Source organism: Corvus brachyrhynchos, unplaced genomic scaffold (assembly GCF_000691975.1).
Source record: "Corvus brachyrhynchos isolate BGI_N302 unplaced genomic scaffold, ASM69197v1 scaffold58, whole genome shotgun sequence".
NCBI lineage: Eukaryota > Metazoa > Chordata > Aves > Passeriformes > Corvidae > Corvus > Corvus brachyrhynchos.
The window spans coordinates 1,677,640-1,679,260 of NW_008239539.1; the positions used below are offsets into that span (position 1 = coordinate 1,677,640).

Below are 1,621 nucleotides of genomic sequence, written 5' to 3' on the forward strand. Positions count from 1 at the left end.
TTTAAGAGCGCTGCCGCCATGATCTGCCTGGTGCTGGGGCTCTTCGCCGGCCTCTTCCACAGTGGTACGGAACGGAACGGGACCCCCGGCCCTGTGCCTGAGGACCAGGGACCCCCATTCCCCTGGTGCCTGAGGGCCAGGGACCTCCCTTCCCCGGGAGAGGCTCCGCGGCTGAGTGCCCAGGCCAGGCCTCCCCCCATCTCCGTGCCCTCCGCGCCCTGCCCTCCTCTGCGGGATCCTGGGAACCCCCCCGTGTCCCCACGGCTGAGGGCCTGGGACGCCCCTGTGCCCGCTTGGCTGAAAGCCCGGAGGCGTCTCATCCCCCCCCTCAGACCTCTGCCCTCTCCCTGCAGCCTTCGGCGGGGTCAATGAACGAACCTTCGTGGCCATCAAACCGGACGGGGTCCAGCGGCACCTGGTCGGGGAGATCATCCGGCGCTTCGAGAGGAAGGGGCTGCAGTTGGTGGGGATGAAGCTGCTGCAGGTGAGCGGCCGGGCCCACCCAGGCTGGGGGTCCCGGGAGCTGAGGAGCCCCTGCAGCACCTCAGGCTGTGCTGGTAACTGCTGGGGGTTCTGCCTGTCCTCTGGCCTGTGCAGCCTGCCGGTGTCATTCCAGCTCCAAATCCTCACAGCTCAGAGGAGTGTTGGTACCAGGAGGGCTGATTCCAGCTTTGGGGAGCATGTGTGCCCTTGGCTGTGCCCGTGCTCCAGGGCTGTCACTGTAAGCTGGCAGGTGTTGCTGCTCTGACCTGGAAGCTCCTGTCTGTGTCAGGCTACTCCTGGAACTGAGCATCTGTGCAAGAGCTTAATTCTCTTAATTCCCTGCATCCCTGAGGTGCAGCCCTTGCCCAGATCGCTGTGTGTGGGAGCAGACTAAGCTCTGTGCTCTGTGCAGGCCTCGGAGGAGCTGCTGAAGGAACACTACATCGCCCTGCGGGACCGTCCCTTCTACGGCCGTCTGGTGAAGTACATGAGCTCCGGGCCCATCGTGGCCATGGTGAGTGCTGGCCAGGGCCCCTGGACCGAGGAACAGGGATAAAGTGCAAGGTCTGAGCAGCAGTGGCTGTTGGCACAGTGGAAGCAAGGTGGTATCTCCCCTCAGAGGGTCTCTTGAAGCTGTACTGAACTTCAGGGATGTTTTCCATTGTAAATTAAATCATGGAATGGTTTGGGTTGGAAGGGACCTTGAAAGTCTTATTCCACCCCCTGCCATGGGCAGGGACACCTTCCACTACCCCAGGTTGCTCCAAGCCCCGTGCAGCCTGGCCTTGAGTGCTTCCAGGGATAGGGAGAAATCCACACACAATTTGGATTATTTTCCAAAATCAACTTCGGAGGAATAATTTGGAGAGACCTGTTCCTGTCTCTCTCCCAGGATCCAGTGGGGAATTCAGAGGACAGATGTGACCTGCTGGGGCAGTTGTGGAAGCTGATCCTGGTTTTGCTCTCCCGTAGGTCTGGCAGGGCCTGGATGTGGTGAAGACAGTTCGCACCATGATCGGGGAGACCAATCCAGCTGAATCCAGGCCTGGCACCATCCGAGGGGACTTCTGTGTTGAAGTCAGCAAGTGAGAGCTTTGACTTTTTCTTCCCTCAGTGCTTCAGGGCAGCCTGTACACGC

The 1,621-nt window shown here is 60.5% G+C and overlaps 1 protein-coding gene across 2 annotated transcripts in view; it reads left to right on the forward strand.

The window, feature by feature from the left end:
• The window catches only part of NME3 (NME/NM23 nucleoside diphosphate kinase 3), a 5,036-nt gene that overhangs the window by 637 nt on the left and 2,778 nt on the right, over window positions 1-1,621 (forward strand). Inside the window, exons 1-4 of one of the 2 annotated variants that reach the window (XM_008639083.2) lie at window positions 7-64; window positions 354-484; window positions 896-997; window positions 1,456-1,568. In XM_008639083.2, coding sequence (XP_008637305.1) covers window positions 19-64; window positions 354-484; window positions 896-997; window positions 1,456-1,568 — 392 coding nt within the window. In that variant the 5' untranslated portion in view covers window positions 7-18. Of the gene's footprint in view, window positions 1-6; window positions 65-353; window positions 485-895; window positions 998-1,455; window positions 1,569-1,621 lie in introns of those variants that run through there. The other variant, XM_017741274.1, reaches the window with a different exon arrangement.